This window comes from Homalodisca vitripennis, chromosome 6 (genome assembly GCF_021130785.1).
Source record: "Homalodisca vitripennis isolate AUS2020 chromosome 6, UT_GWSS_2.1, whole genome shotgun sequence".
Taxonomy (NCBI): Eukaryota; Metazoa; Arthropoda; class Insecta; order Hemiptera; family Cicadellidae; genus Homalodisca; species Homalodisca vitripennis.
This window is the reverse complement of record NC_060212.1, coordinates 41,056,587-41,079,051: the sequence shown is the minus strand read 5'-3', so window position 1 is coordinate 41,079,051 and position 22,465 is coordinate 41,056,587. Positions and strand designations below refer to the sequence as shown.

Genomic DNA, 22,465 nt, shown 5'->3' with positions numbered 1-22,465 from the left:
TGATACTGTAGAATCTTGGAGAGTAGGGACCCTCCTGTTCTTCCACGATAGCTTCCAGGATGAAGCTCTGGATATTCTCCATCTGTTCCGTTGTGAGTAGGGTCTCGGGAAAATTGGAGTGTAAAACCCCCACCCTTATACCAGCTACCGCTTGTTTGTAGGAAGGTTTCTGGGGTTGTCCAGATTGCTCCTTGTGTTCCCCTTGACTTCCTTCGTTCTTTGTTTTTTTCCTCCGATGGGCCTCCGGAGTGGATCCATCAGAGTGAGGTCTTTTCGGTTTCTTTCCCTCCTTTTGTTTGTTTAATTTTTTATTTCTTTCTTCTGGAATTGGTTTTAGGGCCAATTCCCTGGCTTCTCCTTGGGAGTACCCTCTTTTTCGAAACCAGACCATGCATTTCCTGGCGGCTCCACTTAGCTTAGGCAGTACTGGGGAGCTGTCTCTCGACTTTTGCTCCCTCTTCCCTCTGGTGATCGCCCTCCAGTATTGCATCTTTATATCGATTAGTATAATCATCGATACTTAATTTGTAATGTGTAGGGAAAACTGTAATAAGTGGCCTACACTCGTTATTCGATTGCTATTATTGAACAATTCGATATTATTCAACTTCGATGTATGTAAAAATCGTACACAATAAGAGTTGTAATAAATTACTGTAACAAGAAGAATCTTGTACATTACAATTTTAAATACATACATATTAAAAAAACATTAAACAACAAAACCAAGTATGGCCTAGACTTAGATATCAAAGAAACTTTACAAATATGTTAAATATTTTCCTCATATTTATTGCCATTTATATATGGTCGAAACAATGCGGGTGGTTAGTTTTGAGCATCTTTGTTCTTCGTCGCTGACTCATTTTGGATGCCTTCAGATGAACATGACTTCAGATTTCAGGACTCAAGTCTGCAACAGTATCAGATCTCAGATGCTGCACGTAAGAGAAAGGTGAACTGGAGCTAAACTCATCATTCGCAATAAATGCATGTTCATCACTATGAAATAAAAACAGCTGGCAATGCTATCACTAGGCTACTCGGTACATAAATTAAACAAAAACAGCTGGCAAAGATGAATTTTTAATATCTATAGGTCAAATGTTGCATTCGATTGTATCGATACTTATAATCGATAATCATGATTCGATTCTGTTGGTAGCCACTAATTATACTGCAGCCTCCTCTTACACTCACATGACTCGAGATTGGGCTTGTGGTGTCGACATCGTCTTACTGCGGCTTAGGTGTACCTAATGTGTTTGAGTAATGTAAGGACTGCAGTATGATAAGGAGCCACAACCAGAATTGAATCAACTATCAATTAAAACGGTTTAAATGCTGTTAGACATGTTTACTCTGCAAAATAATTTCTAGTAAAGTGAAGTACTACGTTGCTCGAACGTAGTGTAAGTAAAGATTTTTAATTTATAAAAATAAAACTATACCATTATAATAAATATAACCTGTAATCTAAATATAGCATGCATTTCTTTTAACATATAAAAATATAGCTTCACTATAATACTGGGTGTCCCAGAAAGGAATGCACTTTTAAAAAGAAAAAAAACAGAAAAAATGGCTTTATTTACAGCAATTATCCCAGGATTACCTGTTTTTACACTTCAGGGAAATTACTTGTGAAAGATTACATCATCCAGATGTAGACCCCTCCGGCGCCGGCACTCCGCCAAACGAAACCTTACATCTGCGAATACTCGACGGCAGAGTTCTGGTGGGATGTCTTCAATTTCCTCACGAATATTTTGCTTTAGATGATCGAGGGTAGCAGGAGCGTTGTTGTACACCCGAATTTTTAGATACCCCCACAAAAAAAAGTCCAGGGGAGTTAGGTCTGGGCTTCTCGGAGGAAAGTTGATTTCACCAAATCTGGAAACGACTTTCCCACGAAACAGCTGCCTTATTGCAGTCATGGAGTTTCCTGCTGTATGACACGTAGCTCCGTCCTGTTGAAACCACAGTCTTTGCCTGTTAGCCCGAGGTAACGTCTGCAAGAACGGCTGTAAATGATCATTAATCATTGTTATGTATCGCTGGGAATTTACTGTCACAGTGTTCCCTTGGTTATCCTCAAAGAAATACGGCCCAATGATGCCTGTTTGAGTCATTACCGCCCAGACAGTAACCTTTGGGGAATGTAAACAGCGTTGGTGTTTCTCCCTTGGATTTTCTGTAGACCAATAACGGCAGTTTTGCTTATTCACATATCCATCGACATGGAAATGTGCTTCATCACTGAAGATTATGTTATTGAAATTTCTAAAACTACGAAGCATCTCGTTTACGTAGTTAAGCCGAAGCGGATAGTCAGTCTCTTTCAATGCCTGTACTAACTGGATTTTGTACGGGTGTAACTTCAAATCTTGTTTCAAAATGCCTTGAATACTGGTTCGGGGTATATTCAAAGCAGCAGCGTGTTTTCTTACTGATCGATGTGGATTATCCTCCACAGCATCTCGGACACACTCGATATTTTGTTCAGAACGCACTTCTCTATGGCGACCGATGGGACGAGGGTTCATAGTTGATCCTGTAGCTTCAAATTTGCGCACCCAGCATTTAATTATGTTCACTTATGGCGTTTGATTGAGATCATGAAGTCTGTATTGAGCGCGGAAGTGTCGTCGAACTGTCACATAAGAAAGCGTATGGTAATACTCGCGTACACAGAAAGCACGCTGCTCACCGGTAAAGCGATCCTTGGCAAATGATTTTCCGCGGGCATGGCTACAAAGCCCTGATAAGCTCTTTATATTATATTATCTTTCTTGGACATTCGCCTTTCCCCAAAATAAAAGTGCATTCCTTTCCTTTCCAGTACAATCTTAAAAGACAAATCTTAATTTAGTTCACGATTATTGTTCCAAAATAATTCAAACAAAGTTAAATCATGTACGTATGCTACTTTAATAATGGCTGATACCAATGGGAGATACTGTTATTTGTCTGTTGTTGTTTGTTATTGTTTGCTGTTGTGTTTTCTGCGTATTAAAAATAGCGTGTTGAGGTATTATGTTCCATTAACATGTAACCAGACGATCCAATCTCGGTATTGGCATCATGCTAATCATAAAGTGGTGATCATTTGAGTGTTGGCCACTCATTGTACTGCAGCCAATTTCAGAGATTTTTGTTACTATCCCATATTTTTTCCATCATTTTTGCCACAGCTTCTTCCTCTATGATGTTTGTTTGTTGGTTATTTTCCTCTTTTTTTGATACAACAAAAAAAACAATGGCAAATTGCCATTATACAATTTTCGTTTGCATCTTGTTATTGATTTTTCTTTTACATTTTCTAATTGGTTACATTTTGTTGTGTGGTTAATTTTAAGAGACAGACACTGTTCTCTCCTTTTTGTTATAAATATTTCGTGCTAGTGAATGTTTTGTGTTATAGCCTAAGCAACTTTAAAGTAGGCTAGTAAATATAACTATAATAAGTTTTAAACATTATTCTAAAAATGTATTTCTTAATTTATGTACAATTTTGCAGTTTATTCTAAATACACTTTTAATATTTTTGTACATTGGTTTCTTACTTATTCTATAACACAGAATATGTAGCCTAAATGAAGTTTTTTGGAATTTGTGTGTTATTAAATTGTCAAAACGTCCTACAGAAAATATGATGTATGGATTTTTCCTTTTTTTTCTTAGCAATAAATTTGTCATATTTAGCATGTTCTCAAAATCATAAATTAACGACAAATGGTACAAGTAGATGCAAGTATAATGGTACTATGATTTGGTGGGATTTATTATGGATGATACTCCAATAGACGAACCACTATCTATAAATTATTGATTTACGTGTATGACACAGGACCTTGATATTCACAGATAAGAAACATGAGCTCGGAATTGCTTTCGAGTCCAACAGCATAGAACAGCAGCACCTGAATGCCTCCTTCCTTAAGCTGGGATCAAACTCATTAACAGTCCTCCGAAACACTAAATTTAGAAACCAATCCAAAAAAATTTTAAACCCAACTAAAACACTACCTGTAGTCCTGCGCTCTTTATTTAGTTGGTGAGTTCTTGGAACACACTTGAGATAGATATTCATGGCAGTGTTGTGATCCTGGGGCTTGATCCCACAAATTTTGTATGTTTGTATGTGTGCCTGCGTACAACTGTATGGAAAGTCGAGAGAATGGATTTAGTTTATCAGATAAATACCATCACCATATGAAAAATTTGTATTATTATTGGTCATGGTGGAATATCATTATACTTACTGTTGGTGGAAGAAATCTATTCTATTCTATACCTTCTTTTATACTTTATTCATTATTTGATAGGAAGTTCAATATAGAATGACGTCATGTATAATATTAGTTCTTTCAAAAATTGGATGATATTACTATAGAAGATATTACTTGTGAGTTGCTACGTATCATTTACTTCGTCCTAAGAAAAGGGGGCAAATTATGTGTTGCAGTTCGAGGACAATGTACAGTACTAGTAGGTTTATATGTGAAAATGTAGAGTTTCCCCTTAGAATATATAAATCTTTTGCCTTTTAGACTAGAAGATGCCAGAGCTAAAGAAAATACACACCTTTTACATACAAGAAATTATGAAAAAAAAATTAAGCTGGTTAAAGGCTGCTTTAGTAAAATAATATTGCATAGTGAATAGATTAAGACCTAAAAGGTGTTTTTTATTGCAGTTTTCTGGATTCCTGTAAAACCAAGAAGACATAATGGCTCCAAAAAAGGGGCTAGTTGGAAAAGACGCCTTTGCTAGAATGAATTTCTTATATCAAGCTGCAACTTTATGCTCATCTTTCTCCTCAAGAGGTTCACAAGATTTGGCTGCTTATTATGGTTCAGTGTTTCAGAAATGTAGCAAAGAAGGCAGTGGTAAGAGCTGAGCCAGAAATGAAAAGGAAACTTTGTAAAGGCTGTAATTCTCTTCTGATTCCGGGAGACAATGCCAGAGTTAGACTCAAGAAGAAGCCAGATCCACGGCTTATTTGGACTTGTGCGCGTTGTGGAACAATTAAAAGATTTGGTGTTAGAAAAGATTACAAGATTTGGATAGAACGCGAAGGTGCAGTGGTAGAAACAATGACATTCAGTAATAATCCAACAGTTGTTAAAGAAAAGGTTAGTGAAGGAACTGATGAAAGTGATGAAGTCAAGAAAGAAGAATCAACTAAAGAAGAATTACTTTTTACATCTTAGTGAATAATAGATTCAAGCAAATTAATGTAACAAACTTACAGAGTTGCTTGTGAAAATAAAGTGGTTAATGTATTGTCATTTGTTTTAGGTTTGTGAAATTATTGTTAACCCTTTGTTATTATATTAGTAGATTATATACATAACATAATTTTAATCATTGGCCATAGTAGTCAGTTAAATTAAAGCTTTTTAACAGGGCTTTTTATTAACATGTGGAAATTTGTATCTTTGAATATTTTCATTTAGCAGTTGTATGCATCGATATGTACATCCTATTTATGTTGAATATGAAAAAGTGAATCAAGTTATAGTACACATAAAAACGTACACATACTGTAGTAGTACGTTTTACTAAATTCAGAGCCTTTCAACCTGAAAGACTGATTGGTGTTCTTCAAAGTAAAAAAATCAGTTACTCAATAAACTAAGAAAAAAATTGACTGGTTTTCTGAAATTTGTACTATTCTGAAAGTAAAACTGAAAACCTTAATTTGTCTGTTAAAATTGGAAATTTGTAAAATCCCTTGAATAAAACTAACCAATGTAAATACATGCACACTTCAAACTCGCATTAACATTAAAACTCTTATTATATATTTTCATTTAAAAGTCAAAATCTTTGTCATCCGACCATATACTAAGCATTGAAAAAGATCCAATCAATATTATTTATCTATTAAAATAGTTGACATAAGGATTGGATTTTAAAAAGCACCTGGTTACAGTGTAAACAATAGTAAATATCAGATATGATATTAGAGTATCACTATTTTACATATTAGACAGATGGGTATAATACTATCTCACACTGTAATATTCTTAATGGATTAAAAATGCTTTGTCTCTTCTGAAACAAAACTACATCCGACTCTGACCAAAGCTGTGGAAGAATGGCATTCATTAAACAACTTAATTGCAGAGTAATATGTATGTTTAAAAAAAAGTAGTGTTGTGTTTTGGTATATCTAAAGATCTGACGATTCAAAAGTGTATCTGTTAGTGTTGGTAGGTTGAAGACTCTTATGCTTCATGCGAAGAGTTAGGATGCTAAGAATATAGATACCAAAAATGTTAAAAGATTATGAGTAAAAAAAGCCGCTCTACAGGAATAAGATTATTTCATTCCAAAAAAAATCAGCTTAATTGATTTTTTATACAAGGGAAAAGTTTGTTTCGTTTTTGTGGTTTCAGCACCCCAAATTGAACTGCATAGGACAAATATGGATATATACAGCCAAAACATGCTGTTAGGATTTCTTTCTTGTCAGAAAACTGTGCAAGCTTCTTAATAACAAAAGATACCACTGACTCATGATTAACGTTAACAACAGAACAAAGTGTACAATAAAAAAAATACATGAACCTGAAGATCCAGATTGGCTAGAACAAGCACCAACTATGCCTTTGCGCAGAAAAAGTGCACTGTACAACTCACCTGCACCCACCAGAGATGATAAAAGACTGATTCATAAACCTGAGCCACTCATGTATGTGTTTGGGTTTTTTATGTACAACTTGCTCTGCTGTTTAACCATGACTTAGGCGACCTCATCATTATGCCTCGACGTTTTTTTACACCTTTAACAACTTGCTGTTACAAAAAGAAAGAAAAAGGGAGAGAAAGAAAAGGGATTAAACATACCCCGAAAACTGCTTTGAGTCCAAATAGGAGAAAATTAACCCATGCGTTGTCACTGCACAAGATTCAAGTTACGAGCACGAGAAGTCACAAGTACAATCACATGTCACACCACCACTGGTAAAAGTGGAATACTATCAAGAAAATCAATGTCGGCATCACCTGCAGCATCACAGCGTGTCATCCAGAAGTATGAGACGAGAAGGCGATGGTCAAGGGGAGGGGGTGAAGGTAAAGGCAGCTATCTACCTCTGGCCCTATGTTTTGGTCTTAGACCTTCATATCTTGGTGTGTGTATGAATTTTTACTTTAAACAAAGAATCATACTATTATTTAATTGACTGAAAATACACCGAACAGCATTGTATATTTCAGTATAAAATTAGATGTAAACAAACTTAGGAGTTTTTTTTTGAAGAGGGTTAACCTAATAAATCACTTTGTACTAAAGACATTCTTTAAGCTTTTTACTATTTTAAACACTGTCCTCACTGTTCAATGTGCAGCAAACCCTTTTTTGAACTGTTCTCTTGGGCTTAAGGTGTGTAGTAGTCATGTTTCATCCAGAGACAACAGGAATTCTGAATTTCACTAAAGTGCTTGCATTTTGTCCTTGTTCAGAAGACTATATTGGGGTATTACAATTTTTTAATGACTTGCTTGATTTAAACAAGCATTAAACAGTCAAGTCAGTATGGCTGGGAATTACTTTCAGTTTTTTTCAAGAGAAGATATTAACCGAAAGTAGCCTCAGTATACATCAGTGCTGCCATCTCCCTGTCCTTGCATTGACATATGAAACTGCCCTCATACAGTACCGCTATTTATATAATTTACAAAATGCAAACTGTAATGTAGTAAACGTTTAGGATTTACGTATCAATGGCCAAAGGTACAATCTGTGGTGTGGGTGCCAACATTAGCTAACACTGTGCTGTTTGTTTAAGTGTTTAAAAAAAGAGATTGTGGGAGATGTTACCTACTATATGCCTGTGTCTCTAATTCCAATATTCTCCAAAAATTTTGAAGGTAGTTTTAAACCAGTATTTTTCACATATTAAAATTAGTCAATTATTAGATACACAAAATTATTGTTCTAGATCTAATCGATCAAACATTACTGCATAGATTGAATTTATGGAATCCATACACTTTTTTATTTTATACACAGAGAGGAAAATGTAGTAGGAATTTTCTAAATTTGTCAAAAGCTTTTGACAGTGTAGAACATCATAAATTATTTGATGTACTTTTAAAATTAGGGATATATTGAATTGAACCGTCATGTTTTAAATCATATCTTTTTGAAAAAGAAAACAATAGATTGAAACTGATTATTACAAAGAACATTACAAAATCAGATACAAAGAAAGTTTTAAGTTAAATATCAAAGAAGTAAAATATGGTGTCCCTCAAAGTTCCAATTTGGGACATCTGTTATTTTTGTGCTACCTTAAGAGTCTACCTGGGGTGGTATGGCACAATAATTCAGTGTGTCTTTATGCTGATGATACCAATGTTATAGTCTCTGGCAAAGTATTGAAACTTCATCTCATATTGGCTTATCACTAATTAAAGACTTTTTAAATAGTAAAAACCTTCTTTAAAATTAAAACAAATCAAATTGTATACCATTTTTAATAAGGCAGGCAAAAATCAAAAGTAAACCTAATATTTTTATTAATGATAAAGTTATTCAAGTTCAAGTAACAAAAGTTTCTTGGTCTGATAATAGATCAAAATTTAACATGGGACGAGCATGTACATAATTTTCTATGCAAAACGTCTATCGGTGTGTATTCATTTAGACATATGGCTACTTAAGCAATGTAACATAAACACATTGAAAATAATTTATTATAATTTAATTCAATCTTACATATCTTATGGTAAGTATTTAAAGAGAAACATCCAAGACAAATTTAGATAGCATGTTATTAAGCAAGAAAGTGCATTGAGAGTCATCTTTAATTTAAATAGAAGAGAAACTGTAAGAAAGTTTGTTTCCAAATCTGAAATTTATGTGTGTGGTGTATGTTCGTGTATGCGTGTATGTGGCCTAAGACGCCAATACAACACAAAAGCTCACAGAATTGAGTATCACAGACTAAAGCTCTTTAAGAAAAAACTACTTTTAAGGATCAACAATCTTTACTGAATAAAGATTGATTTCATTGATTGTAAAAATGATAGATATATCTAATAGGTTTTAAAGAAAATGTTTATTTTTCAGGATGAGAATGTTTACAAGTACATTCCCAAGGCCTATACGCTTGAACAAGCGGAATCATCATATAAAAAACACAAAATCAGCAACATCACCGACAAACTCAGAGCCGAAAACAGACTTTTCTCCCAACACAGTAGGTTGAAGGTAAGTTAAATGTCTGTTTTAATTGGTCATTAAATCAGGTTCAGCAGCACAAAATGGTTCTTACTCTGCCACAAGTGGTAATAGCTATACAAAAATAATCTAATTTTATTGCTTTATTAGTATATTAGTTATACAACAACCCATGTCATAAAAATATTTAATATTACAAAAACAACCAAATTACCTATTTTAAATAATTGTGTTATTTATTTATCGATGTACAGTAAGTTTTATTGGCTTAAATGTTGTGTAAAATTTAAAGGTTAAACCACCAGTAATTTAATTGAATCACAGAAAACTCTCCTTTTTTAACAATCTAATTTAGTATAATGGATGAAATAATATGAATTTAATTAATAAATTATGAACACTGAACTCAGAATGGTTTTAAACAATTGAGAACTTTATATTATTTGAATATTTTCAGAGGTTTTAAATGTAACAGGTTAACCTCTAGGGGGTTTAATGGGCTTAATACTTCTTGTGTTGATAATCTTTTTGTGTATTATGATTTTAATATATTTGATTTTGTTGTATTTTATGTCAATTACGTTGGTAGTTCTCATTTCTTTATTTTGTTCATGTCAAGAATGTTACATTGCAGTTGTTGGTTGCTATGGCAACATGTTTGGTTGTTCAATGAATCTCTTTCTCTTTAGAATTCAGTCAGTGAATATGTATATGAGTGACACACCCCCACATAAATTTGTTTTATATCAAGAATAATAAAAATATGAAATTAATTGATTAACTACGTAGAAAAAAAGAAGTAATTAGTTAAATGTATAGGTGCTGTAATTGTTGTTACATGCACTGTCCATTCAATTTGAAAAGAAGTGAAGTAGATTATTGGGTAAGTAGCATTAATTGACGTTGCTTATACTTTTAATTTCATGGAAGCAAGTATAAAATCAATTTCACAGAAAGTCCCGAAAAATAATTACGTACAATTTGTATCATACAATACTACTTGTAAAAAAGTTTTATGTAGATGAAGAAAACAGTACTTTATATAATTAAGAAATAAATAAGTTCAACTTTTTTTTTACAGTTTTTTAATTGGAAAAATGGCATTGCCATTACAGATGTATTAATTACCAGTTCTAAGGCTAGTAAATATAACTTTTAATATAAAATAACCTACCATTTTTATAAAATAGAAAGTTCATTAATAAAATTAGTGGCTCTGTGATTGACTTTTTATTATTGAGGATATCGATTAATGTTTGCTACTTTGCAGGTAGTGAACTGCTTTCGTGCCCTGAGCGAGACTGACAGTTTAGAGGATGGAACGACGCAGACTGCCAGTGATCACAGTCTGACGATTGTCGATATTGAAAGCCTTCCGACGACCAGTTCTGAATCGTCCAAACATTCAACAATATCTGAAGTGGTCAGTACTCATGTGATCATGTGACATTTGTTTGAGAACTTTAGTCGCTGTATTGTTGATTAAATTTTAATCTAATTCAAAAATTATTTTTCACTTGATTTCTATTTTATTTGTTCTTGTTCCAATACATTAAGAATAAGTTTTTTTCATTCTAAATAACTCAAATGTACTTCTAAATGTGTATGCACTTTTTTATAAATATTTAAAATTTATATTTTTGAAATTTTTGTAGAATACTAAAGAACAATTATGTATATTGTTTTAGCATATTTTTACTTCTTTTTTTTAAAGTTTGGTTTTGATGATGAAAAAATTCTGAAGAAAACAGGATTTTTCTGGACATTTGCTAATGGTCAGTAATATAAAAAAATCACTAACACTAAGAATTATACACTCACTGTGATTATTTTGAGTTTGATTTACTATCAAGATGAGGCAGTGGCAATGGGTTCACTTACTCTCTGGACATACTTCGTATTTTGTTTGCTGTAATGTAACTTTGACCAAGATGGTATTTTTTCGCAACTTTAGAGACAAGCCCAGGGATTTTCGAAATAAGAATAGGTGTATATGTTAACAAGGGACCCTAAGAATGCCCTTGTAAAATTTCAGTAAAATTGGTTGAATATTTTATGCATGAAAGCAACAAACAAACTCTCCTCTTCACATCTCCGCACATCCATCTGTGTTCCCAAGTGATTCCTGTATATCATTGTGATGAAAGTGTAAATTGGAGCGCAAAATGAACATTTTGCACTGGTATATTTTAGATTGCAAAGTATCACTGTACAATAATAAAGAGATTTGACAATTACTGCTTTTCGATTGCCAAGTACAGAATTGTGTGACTTATGTAACTAGTTGCGATATTATTTTCGGGGCAAGCAAAAATATTTGTAACTTACCAGATATGCCAGAAAGAATAATAATCTGAATAACTGGAAGTAAAGATTTAAGTTAAATTGAAGATAAATGATTAGAATCATTTATTTGAAATAAATTTATAACATCAAGTTTATACTATTTAAAATCAATTAATTCTCTTAAACAGCAAACAAAATGTAAAAGTCTATTTCAATCAAAATTGTAATGATTGATGGTTGAAATAATTTAGTAAGGTCCAGAGTCGTCTCTTATTTTGTTATTATCTTATGACAAGAAGCTGAGAAATTGCACATAGTCCTAAAAGGACCATTGCTCTGCTTCTGGAGTGACAGGATATTCTGGATGGGTAAGGTAGGGGGTAAGGGCAGCCTTCTGTCGAGATCCATGAGGAAGGATTTTGGTCATTATCTGTCATGTTTCCTTGGAAAAAGGGGAAACCTGCTCTTAATCAGCCAGTCCAGTCAAACCAGGGAGGGAGGCATGACCTAATGTCTAGTCTAGCAACAGCCTTTAACACTTAGGGAGTCCCACCAACTCCAACAGTCATCCCCTGCAGTAGACTAGACCTATCGATCTACCCTTGCATTCCTATATCTCCACATTTGTGGTTAGTGATGTGCCAATCCTGGACATACATAGGGTTGCCCAGAGACATCGTATTAATTCAAATTAATACAAAACTCACTTCTTCCTATTATATTGTGTTACAAAAAAAAACATATGTGTTCTAATTTCACAATTCAAATAATCATTACTTTAATTTTTTTTTGTAAAAAAAGGTAACATGTTACATAGTTTTAAAAGTGTTCGAAGTATTGTTGCATATAATTTGTTATTGCCATATTTTTAGGACCTTGATAAAAAACCCGAGAAGTATGTGTATGACATCTACTACGCTCCTGACTGTAAACTCGATGAGAAGATGATGGATAATCCCATCAGGTAAGGGAGTTGATTTACTTTCAAAGTATAAGGCATGTTTTAAGTAAGTACCGTTTTGATATATAAAAAATTCAAGTAAAATTTTTTTATCTACTACTCCACATAATTGTCTGTCATCAATATTAAGTCACTTATCATACCCAAAAACATAACCTTTTGTATACTGTTGTCATAGAAAATTACCATCTGATTTAACAGCGAGTGCAAACACGATCATTTTGATGCTATTGTCAGAAATCAGAAATTCTTTATTGATAATCTTTAAGCTTACAAGTAGCGTCAATTAACAAAAAGTTTATATAGTTATAAAATATAAAAGTTCATGTTTTTCTCTGTCAAGTTGTCACTCTCCATAAGTAAAATTCCTCCACTGTGTAGATGGTTCTTTGCAAGAGCCAGTTCTTTATTGCAGTCTTCATGTTAATGTGATTGTTTCCATTTTTCTTAATTTCTTCTGGCAGAGCATTAAACAGTTTTTTCCCGGCATAGGTTGGTTTTTTCTCAAATACAGCTGTTCTGTGAAGAGGTAGTGGAAAGTCTTGACCATGTCTTGTGTTATGTTCATGAAGATTACTATTTCGAGGAAAGTCTTTTGATAAGCAGTACAATATCGTTTCCAGAATATATAGAGAAGTCACTGTCAGTATATTCAATTCTTTAAAAGTAGCTCATCATTGCACTGCTGATCTTCAAGAAGCTTCTTCTGATGAACAAACAAAATGATAGTCACAGGGCACTAAATTGAAGCTGTTTCGGGGATTATCAAACTGTTTCTAGCAAAATGCTGTGATGAGATCTTGAGTCTGTTTTGCGGCATATGGATGGGCATTGTCATAGAGCAAAACATGTATTTTGATAAAAATGTCGTAGAGATCACTTCTTGAAACTTGAGGAAACTCTTCTGATAACGAAGAAATTAAGATGATATGTATGTTCTTATTCACTTTCTACACCGAATCGCTGGTGATCATTGAGGGTTGAACACTCCGTTTCTCATCATAAAACATTCTTCTGGCCATCTTCTTGCCCATACACTTAACAGTTCTTACGGTGGATTTCAACTTCTTTCTCACCGTTAGCACCAAGAAAACAAACGACAGCACGTACTTCACAGTCGGTGTGATTCACAATTGACAGGGGCATTTGAAATATGTATTAACAGATGACAAACTATAGGTGTTACTGTAATTGTGTCTGTAGCTTAATAACAGATGAAGGTAGACAGTGCACAAGCGTGGGACACCAAACACAGAACTAGAGCGGCGGAATTTCAAAACGGTACTTACTTTAAAAATATATTTCATAGTAGAGAAAGTGTATTTAGGGGACTTTTTACTAAAGGTCAACAAATATTTAAAAGTGTATGATAATTTTGATATATATACACTTAACATTTTACCAGTTGATGTTGTAGTGTTTGTAGTCTCAAAATTTTAAGATTTGGAAAATCTGATCGACTATATTTGTTTAAATTTGATTTGTGATAGGCTTTAAGATTGTTAATCCTGACGTACTATTGTAACTCAGCTATTTTCTCACTGTGAGATCATGATGGATTTGTACCTTTCTTTGCAAATAATACTGGGGATTTTTTTTATTTATTAACCCTACCAACTTACTTTAATGGCACAGTGTTTTACCAAGGTGTAAGGTACCCATTAAGGATTTTTCTAAAACTTATTTTAACTACAACCAATACTGAAAATGTAATGTGTAATAATTAATTTTTTATGCTTCAAAACTAAGAGAAAAAATTGTTTTGTTATTCATTTCTGAATTCAGTTTTCTTGGAGTATATACGAGGGGGGTACCCAAAAAAAACCGGAATTGTATTGCTGGCAGCCGGCAACGTGTAGTACACATTCCTGCCGCTAGGCGTGTGTCGCGCAACCCATTGCGAGCTCAGTACCCCAGTTCCGTTGTTCTAGGTGCATTCTGTTCGTTCGTAGTGACTGTTTTCGCTAACCCTGTTTTGTTCTTGTTTCGTTTTTTGTCATGGCAAGTTTAAGTGAACAACGTACAGCTGTGAAATTTTGTTTTTTACTTGGTAAAAAATGCTGCAGAAAACTATTTTAAATGTTGAATACTGCTTACAAAGATGATGCCATGGGGAAAACTCAGGTCTACGAGTGGTTCCGCTCTCGATTTAAAAATGGTGACATGTCGATTGAAGACAAACCTCGTTCTGGACGTCCATCAACCTCTCGAACGGACGAAAATGTTGAGAAAATTCGTGAACTTGTGCTCACCGACCGTCGACAGACAATTGAGGAACTATCAGAGAGTAGTGGGTTAACTTGGAGCTCGGTTCAGCGAATTTTAACAGGAGATTTAGGACTGAAAAGGGTTGCTGCCAAATTTGTTCCTCGACTTCAAGATTTAAGATTCAAGATTCAAGATTCAAGATTCAAGGTTTTTATTGTTGTTAGGCAATCCATAGAAATGCAATTGACAAAGTCATAGCTAATTATCTACAATGATCATAGCATATAAATCTTAAAAAATACATATTAGGCACATATTTTTCATGTAAGATCAATTGAATAAATATGACAGTCAATAAATAATCTAAACTAAGTACATAAATTATTGACTAAAATTAATGTAAGGTTTAAAAGTTGAATCTACACACAGTTAAAAATTATCATAAATAAATGAATAAATAATTTAAAATCTTAGGCTACTAATATCACAGTTCAAAAAATCATTCACTGAATAAAAAATATTTTGTTTTTAAACCACCTTTCTGTTATTTTTTTAAAACTTTGCAGGGGTACAGTCCATGCCTTTTCAGGTAATTTGTTAAAAAATTTAAGTTTCATTTTAATGTGACTTCTATTGGTTTTCTCTAATTTTATTTGAGGCAATTCTAAAAAATAATTTGATCTAGTTATTAAGGACTGACCTATTAAGGACTACTTCTGACTGACCATCAAAAGGCACATCGAGTTTGAAACTTGCCGCCTTCTGAAAGAACATCTCGAAAATGATCCCCGATTTTCTGGAAAAGGTAATTACTGGTGATGAGTCATGGTGCTATGGTTATGACCCAGAAACGAAGCAACAGTCAAGCCAATGGAAGTCGCCATCTTCACCTCGTCCAAAAAAATGTCGGCAAGTCAAATCAAACATCAAAACCATGTTGATTTGCTTTTTTGATGCTAAAGGCATTGTTCATTCTGAGTTTGTTCCTCCAGGTCAGACTGTCAACCAAACATTTTATTTGGAGATTTTAAGAAGATTGCGCAACAGTGTTCGCCAGAAAAGACCCGATTTGTGGCAGACTGGAGACTGGTTCTTCCACCCACAACAACGCACCGGCACACACAGCCCATCTCAGTTTAGGCAGTTTTTAGCCAAAAACGGCATGGTTCCTCTGCCCCACGCACCTTACTCGCCTGACCTCGCTCCATGCGACTTTTTTTTATTTCCACACATGAAAAGAGGCTTGAAAGGTCAACGATTTGACAGCGTTGAAGAGGTTAAGAAAAAAACCGAAGCCTTGAGCTTGCAGCCATTTCTAAAGATGACTACAAAAAAATGTCTGATCAATGGAAATGCCGTTGGACAAGTGTATTAGTTGTAATGGAGATTATTTTGAAGGAGATAAGGTCGTATTGTAAAAAATTTGATAATATATAATTTTTATAAAATAATTCCGGTTTTTTTGGGTACCCCCTCGTATATATATATATATATATAAATAAAAATGCAATATATGTTAAAAATGCAAAATATACGTTTGACCCCAGATTTTATGCAGTTTTCAGAAAATGTGCAGTTTATATTACCTAAACATTGTTATTAAAACATATGTTATATTAAACATATTTTTATGAAACTTCGAAGATAATAACAGATGAAAATAAACAAGCGATGCAAGTCACCAGCTGTTACTTTAAAAACAATCTGCAGAATGCATGTTCTAGTAGAAAAACTGTGTTAGTAACAAAAAAGACCACATTAAGGTTATTGATTATATTATATTGCGATAGGATAATATTTACTTGTTTAAAAGTGATGTAATATGAATGTATGTTAATATGTTGAATATGCGGAATTGTTACTTAGACAATGATCTAATGTTCCGCAATATGGTGTGCTACTTCTAGGGTTAAAAATAAATGGAAAAAATGCAGAAGTGGATGAAAGTACATAGGCTGAGGAATAATGGTGGGGGAGTTGTTGGTGAACTCCACAATAGTGATACCTTATTGACTCAGTGGCAAAAAAATCTGACTAGGTGTGTAGAGCTTTGGCAAGCATTATATGATTGGATAAAGTTACAAACATTTAATACTTTAAAGTACTTTAAAACAACAATTTCGTAACCTAAAATTCAAATTTTTTCAAACACATGACAGACTTTTGTAAATAAAAAAATAAAAAATGAAGAAATTTGAATTTTTTTGTCTAAAAATTCTAAGGAGCTATATTTTTACCATAAAAATCTAGAAATCTCCAGCTAACATTACGTTTGCACTTCTGAGCAGCACAGTGTTTTTGAGTTTACTGAGCGCTTCATTTAAGTGGTTGGTATTATTCTGTTTTGCAGCTTTATTCACTAACCTTATCAGTTAGTGACAAACCATTGTTCTAGTGACAATGGTAATTTGCTGAGCCTTAATGAAGCTTATTATTCGATGGACTGGAAAAAGTTAATGCGTGCCTGCCTCGCCACATGACATTGCAAGAACAAACTGGCTATAGACTTTAAATTTGTGCATGAAACTTAATTTCTGTATTGTCAACACTGAGTTGGATGATGGTGCATGTCACTCCACGTGATTTGGTTAAGCACTAGCGAACATTTTTAAATGAGTTTTATAGGTAAACATGATGTCAAAGAGAAAATCACAGGATAAATGAATCTGTAAACGAACTTAGTACAATCATGTGACATTTTGACATGTGACTTAGTAACTCATTGAGCCTAACTATCAGAATGAAATGAGCTATAAACTTGTATGAGCTATAAAGCCTGTTATGCAATACCTGGTGTGGTGTACGAGGTGTGTCCAAAAAGTATCCGACCTTGACGTCTGGCATGAACTGACGTTACTCAGCGGCAACGGCAATCTGGTCCCCTTCAAAGTACTCCCCTCCACAAGCCACTATCTTATTCCAACGCTCCTCCCAATTCCGGAAACACTCTTTAAATTCATTTTGCGGAATGGCTAACTGATCCTTATCATAGTAATCGTCTCTGATGCTGAATGGCCAAGTTTTTGGCAAAATTTAATGCAAATGCGCTGCTCAACACGTTCAGTCATATTGAAATGCGATGCACACACATGGCAGTACTGTACGGAACAGAGCGCTGTGACTCACTGAGTGACCGGATCATATTCAATGCCTAATATGGGAAGAAGTAGGCTCACCCCTCCTTTCCAATAACCGGTTCGAGCTGGTCGGTTACGCTGCGACCGCCTACTGGTGGGCGGTTGGATACTTTTTGGACAGACCTCGTATATTTGCTTGCCTTATATTATTAGAATAACTAATGCAAAATTAAGCTTTTTGTGGTGCAATGGACATTCTAACATTCCTACAGTTTTGAACTACTTTAATTGAGATTTCCTGTAATATAGCATGTACACACAAATAATGAGTTACACACACAGTGTAATTATTATTATTGCATTATTCACATAATGATTGTTTATTTTCAGCTGTCATCCTCTGGATGACTTAGTGTTTGAAGACTATTCTAATGAGGTGTACGATGTTGAAGAAGAATCAGATGATTCGAATGATGAAAACAACTGGAGAAACGATTATCCAGATGAGGATCCTGACAGGTAAGTTATAAACTATTGTACAGGCTATTTACACAAGTAAAAAATCCGGTGAAGAGAAGTGTAGAAATTCTTCACTCTTCCTTGCTCCCAGAGAACTTCTTCTCTAATGTGTATATCAGTTCTTAACTTATATTATAGCCAATAAGAAAAAACCAAACGAGTTAATTCATTCAACAACTCAGTAAATAATGTAATTATGTTTATTGAGTATATAATTGCATAGGGAGGTATTGTATTAGGGGTTTTCTTATTGGCCATGAGATAAGTAAATAAACTGATATTCACATTTGAGAGGAATATATACATACACAGGGTGTAAATTAAGTCCTGATACGTCTGGATATATTCCAAACGGATTGAGATATCAATGTAAAATCTTCACCATACATATTAAAATACTTTTTGGAGGTTTAAAACAAATTGCAGCCCCCTTTTCAAAGGGGGTAACTTTAAATTTTCAAAATGTAACACCCATCTTGTGACATTTCATATTAAAGGTCTATTCAATAAATACAATGACACTAAGAAAACTTCTCTATGCCATTTCTAGCAAAAGTTATGGGCAAACAACCCCTGTGTTTTGAATTGTTTACATGGTTTTACTAGATTTGGAAGTGAATTTGTAAATTTACTTCCAATATGTTTTTTTACCTCTGTGCCTTGCTATGTATGTATGTGTGTATGATTGGCTCTCAAGAGGGGAGATTTTAAGTCGTTATGTTGAGTTGTTTAAAAGGTTCTTTCACAGCCTGTTACCAATTCAACTTTAGCATAGTTTGTATAGTTTTTTTTGTAAAATTAATAATCTATCCAGGATATTTTTTAGAGGTGGTTTCTTAAATATTACTTCCAAAAGATGTATGCGGTTGATTGTATGCAAAATAAACTATTTTGAAGGTTTATGAATTAGTCTGCAATTACGTAGAACTGCAAACATTTTTAGAATGTGTGTAAGGTTAAAAACTTATTTTGCTTCATATACTTGTAAACGTTGTGTAGATGCAGTTCACCCCCCTCAAACTCGTCTTGAGCTATATTAAGGGATTTACTAATGTTTTTGAAACTAAATATTGACACAAAATAAGTGTTAGGAAAATCCCGTTTCAAATTTTAGTGCGCATTTTGAATATTTGTAAAATTTGAAACTTTCATCTTTTATTAGGAGTTTTTAATATCTTAATGTCAGTATTATTGAATATGTAATAAAATCAACTATAAACTAAATGTTTTGTTAAATCTCAAAGAAAACAATACTAAAGTGTGTTTGATATTTTTCAGTATCGGAGAAGATGACATGAAGTTAGCCTGTCAGCTGGGAGGCTTGAATATGAGTAAGTATTTTTTTTTCAATAACATAACGAGTTATATCTATAAGAATATGTTAAAAACAAACTTTTTCATTTATAAACCATGGATTTGTTCATATTGGTTGTTGATTAGCCAAGTTACAGCTCTGGCCTCCCCCCTCAACTCGTCTGTGTAAGCGGATGTTTATTACAGACAGTTTCAGTATAACATCTGTTCACTAAAGATGACTCTCCACAGTGTAGCAGAAATATTTTAAAATTTTTCGTTTTAGTAATGTTTTGACACAGAATAATAAGGAAAACCTAGACTAGGTTATAGGTGTACAAAGTTAATAGACAATAATAATTATACTATCTTTTAAGAGGCTATGATTATTATTGGTGGAATCGTCTGAAAATGAAACTGTTGATTTTGCAAGGCTTCACACAGAATAAAAGTTAGTATGGAAAAATTGTGTGATCATTACTAGTGGTATATAATATAAAAATTGTTCCAAGAATCTTCAATTATTCTATCATTTATTTCTAAAACCTTTACAATTTTATTGTTAAAACAAAAGATGTTTCCAATACAGTACAAATTCCCAAATATACAGTCCTGACAATACAAAGGAATAAGTCATATATAAAGATAAATTTCAGGATTAATCTGTGTAGTATCAATAATGAATTCTGTAGGTCTTCACATCTCCTTACGTAAAATAATAGCTAGATAAACTCAATAACAATTTGAAAATAAACATCACCAATAGCATTACAAACCTTGCTGAGATTAAAATTCTTAAACAAATGCTCTTATTATCTCATGTTAATATAAACTTCAATTCATAATGTATAATCCATAATGTATGAACTTGTATTTTTATGTTTATAGCTAGTATGTGTGTAAGTAAAAGTAAACTTATTAATGAGGTTTTGGGAGGGAGGGGTGGAAATTGTTCATTTTAAATATTTAATTTCTCACCTTCAGAATTTGCCGCACTAAGAAAGTTCCTAATCAGGGTGACATGTGTTAATCAGTTATTTGAAATTGGTTCTTCAATCGTAAAACAAATTGATTGACAAGTATGTGTATAAAAAATGTTCAAGCCAAAAAAAATATTTTTGAAAAAATGTTCACATTTAATTAAGTTTGGATTATTACTTTATTGAATTTATGATTAAACATTTTGTAATCAGGTGATACTCACTCCTTGTCATCGGACGCAGGCGAGGAAGATCTAGTCTACGGGATAGATGAACCAGAGTGTACCGTCGGCATCGACTCAAGTGACGCTGACTTTTACGGTTACGGCTATGCAGCATACAAGAAAAGAGTGGTCCAAGACCTCGACTCTGATGCGAGTGAAAACAGTGACTTTTACTTCTGTGACAGTGACATCGACAGTGATCGGTCGTCGTAGTTTTTTTATTTTATGTGCCATTAAGTCTTTAAGTTGTAAATTTATACAGTATTTATAGTTTATATTTTGTACATAAAGTATTTACATAAAATTGTGGTTTTTTTATTGGTTATTTAAAACTGATAGCCATTCATTGGTATAAGCACACATCATTATGTCAGATATGGTTCAGTTAATACAAGCCCATTGAAAACATTTGGGAGCCATTCACAATTTGGTCATTATCTAAAACTTTTAATTTGCTGTACAAAACTTTAATGTGTTTTTTTGTAACCAATATATTTCTTTTGTAAAGAGCCATAGTTATCTTATGAATAACGTTTTTTACAATTAATGTATATTTTATACAATATTATTTAGGAAATGTAATGCAAAAATAATAATGATGTACCGGTACATAAAATGTTCTGATGAAATCAGCCCAGCAATGTTCAGTCATCACACACCAGTTTAAGCCAAAATAAAAAGCCATTAAAGTTACTGACAAAATACAATGTCAATTGTAATGTTTATTGTTTTTGTATGTAGCCTGTTTCTTCACCGATCGCTATACCAAACCTGATGGCATTTGGACATATTATAAGCCAGCTACAATAATTCTCAAGATGTCCGATATACCGGACGGACGTTGAGCATTTAGCTATACTACCTCAGTCCGATATATCGGACACTGGGGCTAAAAGGGTTTATTAGGTGTTTTGGTTGACTGTCTTAAGGCAACTGCATAGGTGTGCAGGCCAGATGACAGATGCAGACAAAAGGCACACACAATAAGACAAAATCACTGTGGCATCAACTGCATTGATGATTTATAAAAGTTCATATTGCAACCGTGGTGTCACTGGCTTGAACATTAAATATACAAACACACTCATGTGTAGGTATATTAATTACCAGGAAATATTCAGTCCTTTAATAGAATCACGAGTAATTAAGTTTTGGATCTCACAAGCCGAATAATCCCACAATAGAATTTTTAGTTAGACAGTAACAATTAATTAGTTACTTTCATATCAATCCAGGAATGTACAGTATGATGCACCAGTTGTGGTGGGAGCTACCTACTTTACCTCACACTCGGTGTGACAAGATGACACCTCGATATTGTGTCTGGGACGTTGAATCACAACTGGAATACAAATCTTGCTCTTGTGACATATTGTATCAGCAAGGACTGTGTCTTGTGTGCTGATCTGTAATGTTGAAATGAGATATGAGTTCTGTGGTATTCTACCAAGGCGAAACAATATATTGTCTAAACCTACCTTGCTTACAGTTGTTTGAATAAATATAATTGTTCTGGTTAGGTAATTTATTGAAAACATCTACAACTACAATAATAAGAATGAAAAAGTACTGTACTCCTCTATATAAGTTTTGTAATTATTTATAACTTAAAAATTATTTCAGGAAATTTATTACATGTGTTACAGAAATAGCTCTTAATATAAAAAAGGATATAAAGTATTAAGACATAGCATCTAGGCTATATTTTAAGATATTTC

The 22,465-nt window shown here is 33.5% G+C and overlaps 2 protein-coding genes across 4 annotated transcripts in view; both read left to right on the top strand.

The window, feature by feature from the left end:
* Positions 1–21,466, top strand: part of LOC124364304 (probable RNA polymerase II nuclear localization protein SLC7A6OS) — a 33,171-nt gene extending 11,705 nt beyond the window's left edge. For 2 of the 3 annotated variants that reach the window (XM_046819677.1, XM_046819675.1), the window contains exons 2-7: positions 9,089–9,229; positions 10,470–10,622; positions 12,358–12,449; positions 18,122–18,250; positions 19,529–19,581; positions 20,737–21,466. In XM_046819677.1, the coding sequence (XP_046675633.1) occupies positions 9,089–9,229; positions 10,470–10,622; positions 12,358–12,449; positions 18,122–18,250; positions 19,529–19,581; positions 20,737–20,960 (792 nt within the window). In that variant the 3' untranslated portion in view covers positions 20,961–21,466. Of the gene's footprint in view, positions 1–6,819; positions 7,087–9,088; positions 9,230–10,469; positions 10,623–12,357; positions 12,450–18,121; positions 18,251–19,528; positions 19,582–20,736 lie in introns of those variants that run through there. The other variant, XM_046819676.1, reaches the window with a different exon arrangement.
* LOC124364306 (ribonuclease P protein subunit p21-like) lies at positions 4,706–5,885 on the top strand. The gene has a single exon (XM_046819679.1). It carries the CDS (start codon positions 4,854–4,856, stop codon positions 5,214–5,216), a length of 363 nt encoding a protein of 120 aa, XP_046675635.1. The 5' UTR covers positions 4,706–4,853; the 3' UTR covers positions 5,217–5,885.
* Positions 21,467–22,465: the final 999 nt, after the last annotated feature.

Coding starts and splice junctions, on each gene's coding strand:
- LOC124364306 (XM_046819679.1), top strand. CDS start 4,854: ATGGTTCAGTGTTTCAGAAATGTAGCAAAGAAGGCAGTGGTAAGAGCT.